This window comes from Octopus bimaculoides, chromosome 19 (assembly GCF_001194135.2).
Source record: "Octopus bimaculoides isolate UCB-OBI-ISO-001 chromosome 19, ASM119413v2, whole genome shotgun sequence".
NCBI lineage: Eukaryota > Metazoa > Mollusca > Cephalopoda > Octopoda > Octopodidae > Octopus > Octopus bimaculoides.
This window is the reverse complement of record NC_068999.1, coordinates 24,232,838-24,236,080: the sequence shown is the minus strand read 5'-3', so window position 1 is coordinate 24,236,080 and position 3,243 is coordinate 24,232,838. Positions and strand designations below refer to the sequence as shown.

Sequence of the window (3,243 nt, the reverse complement as noted above, 5' to 3'; positions counted from 1 at the left end):
AGCGAGATCGTTGCCAGTGCTCCTGGACTGGCTCTTGTGCGGGTGGCACATAAATTGCACCATTTTGAGCATGGTCGTTGCCAGTACCGCCTGACTGGCCTTCGTGTGGGTGACACGTAAAAGCACCCACTACACTCTCTGAGTGGTTGGCGTTAGAAAGGGCATCCAGCTGTAGAAACTCTGCCAAATCAGATTGGAGCATGGTGTAGCCACCTGGTTCACCAGTACTCAGTCAAATCGTCCAACCCATGCTATCATGGAAAGCGGACGTTAAACGAAGATGATGATGATGATGATATATATATATATGCAATGGAAACTGGGAAACTGACCCTTATTAGTCAGCTTGACTCAAGAAGGAAGGAAACTACCATATCTAAAGGGTCCACACAGATGCTTCACTACCGTTATTTTTATCTATTCTCTGCTCCACTCTGACTACCCTCCACTCTCTCTTCTAGAATGAGAGTAGCCATGTGGCTCCTCTACAGTAAGAAACATGTTCTGCTCTGGCCCTTCTCTCATACTTTAATTCCTCATCTCCAGTATAAGCCACCTCTCTTGGATTTTGTATTTTGCAAGCTGCATGGTGACCCCACTAGTGCTGATTGCCCATAAAAAGCATCCAGTATATATTGTAAAGTGGTTATCATTAGGAGGTGCATAGAGTCATACAATCCATGCAAAAGTAGGCAGCAGAGCATGATGCAGTCTTTGGAACTATCAAATCCTTTCTAACCATTCACCCCATGCATGCTAAATGATGATGATCATGATGCTGCTCATAATGATGATGACAGTGGTAGTAGAGGTGGTGACGATGATGATGATGATTGTGGTGGTGGTGATGAGGACGGTGATGATGATGCTGTTGCTGCTGCTGATGATGATGATACATAAGATATACAAAACTTAAGTTTCCTTGCTTTATTAAAAAAGAAGAAATCTTACCAAAATATGTCAGCCAAAATCCTTGAAAATTACAAAGTGGTCCATCTGGATGCAAGCCACCCTGCAAATTAAAAAAACAGAAAATGCTATTTTACAAAACTTTAAAATTACTTTTTCTGTTTAATCTCTTTGAGGAAAGTTATGAAATGTATTGAGAAGTTGTTGACAGAAAAAATTAGATTATTGTATGTTGGGGGAAAAAATGGAAAAATAAAGAAATCTCTGAAATGCTATACAACATCAGGTATAAATTGGAGAAAACGAGAAAAAAAAAATCCATCCAAAAATAGATATTTTTAGATTTGGAATATTTATTTTTATTTAGAAAATTTGCTATATCAATTATAAATCCAGAAATATGCATTTTTACAATATACGTAAAAAAAATTTTACAATATAAATGATGATGATATTGACGATAATGATGACGATGATGATAAGAGAGAAAGAAATTATGATGATAATGGTATTGATGTGTATGGATCTTCTTTTTCTTTTTTTTTTTTTTTTGCAGCTCTAAATTTCTATTAGGTGGCAGTGTAAAATATCAGGATAAATCAGACGAAAGAAAAAAATTTCCCTATTTCTTCATTGTCAAACATGTTTTTAGTAGCAGAAAATAGAAGTGATGCCCCAGCATGGTAGAAACCATTGTAAACTGCAGATTTCATGTTTATTCTTAAAGATGAAAATGTAACATAATTAAATCAAGAAATATTGATTTCAAATTTTGGCACAAGGCCAGCAGTTTCAGGGGAAGAGATAGGTCAATTACATCAACCCCAGTATTCAACTGGTGCTGATTTTATCAACCCTGAAAAGGTGAAAGGCAAAGTCAACCTTAGCAGAATTTAAACTCACAGCATAAAGATGGACAGAATGCTGCTAAGCATTTTGCCAAGCATGCTAACGGTTCTGCCAGTTCACCACCTAGTAAATATATCAAGAAGTATTAAAATGAAGAAGTATTAGCTACTGCACTCTCCAGAAAAACAATGGACAGTTTATCTATACTATAATGGAGAAAGCTGCTTATTAATTAGGTATGTAACAGTTACGAAAGGAAAGCAATTGTTAAAGGCTTGACCATCTGGAAATCTTTTTATAAAATCATTTTCCAAGAAATTTCCTGTAATTTCAATTTCTGAAGCTTATTGAATATTTGACCTACAAGTTTTTCACAAATTTAAATATTTGCTACATTCACTGCAGAGTAGATTTTAATGTTTAATAAACTATATTATTCATTTGCAACAGTCTCTCACTCTCTCTTGCCTCTATTGACATTAAGGATAGTTTAATATATATTCATTTCAATGCTTTCATTTCAAGTTTTAATTTGCTATTTGCAAAACCCACAGTTTATTCTATATACATAATGTAAAAACAATATTTATTAAATGAATGAATGCTATTAGACAAAATAGCTGCATAACTTTGAGGTTTATATGAGACACAATTTCAAGAATATCAGTTTCCAGAGTTTGTTAAATGAATATTTTTGTTAAAATGAAAATTTTTAATATACCAGTATAATCTTACAAAAAAAAATTAAGGAGTGATTTTGTTGGTATGGCTGTTTGGAACACTATAAGCCTTACAATGATAACTATGTGATCATTGCTATTTCTAGCATGCTAACCAAAGTTAGATTACCTTAAAGTTTGTTTAAATTAGAGATCTATATTACAACTATGATAAATGACTGAAAGAAATATTTACTAAGCAAGTGAGATTTTTTATAAATTGAAGTTTTCAGGAAAATTTATTTCTGAACTTCTTTTTATTATTGAATATTTCAAGTTTACAACTTTAAATAATCAGTACAAGATAGTTTTTAATGAGTTTTTATAGGTTTGACACTCTGAAAATTTTTTATAAATTTCTCTGTTAATATATATATTGATAGAAAGGCAGTTTCAAAGCATATGTTATAACTTAATATCACAAATTTGAATATTCGTTGCCAAGCTTACACCCCAACACAGATTAGTAGTTAGCGACTTCGAGATCAAGGCAATATGGGTGCCCAGAAATAGACCGGCTTGGAGGAGAAAGGTATGGAAACTTAAAGACCCTGCAAATGGACAGAGACTTAGAGACAAGTTACTTGAAGCATTTGACGAAATAGAAGGGGATATAGCATCATACAACGTGGAAGACAATTGGAGATTTCTGCGGGACAACCTGTTGAGAGCCACAGGCCAGATCTGTGGCTGGTGTAAAGTCCCCTCTCAACCCAGAGTAACGTGGTGGTGGAACAAGGATGTAGACGGGGCTATTAGACAAAAG

General features: G+C 34.4%; 1 protein-coding gene across 1 annotated transcript in view; it reads right to left on the bottom strand.

Annotated features, from left to right (window-relative positions):
* LOC106884106 (cyclic AMP receptor-like protein A) overlaps positions 1 to 3,243 on the bottom strand; it is a 267,251-nt gene that overhangs the window by 87,988 nt on the left and 176,020 nt on the right. The window contains exon 5 of the mRNA XM_052974900.1: positions 952 to 1,012. Coding sequence (XP_052830860.1) covers positions 952 to 1,012 — 61 coding nt within the window. The remainder of the gene's footprint in view (positions 1 to 951; positions 1,013 to 3,243) is intronic.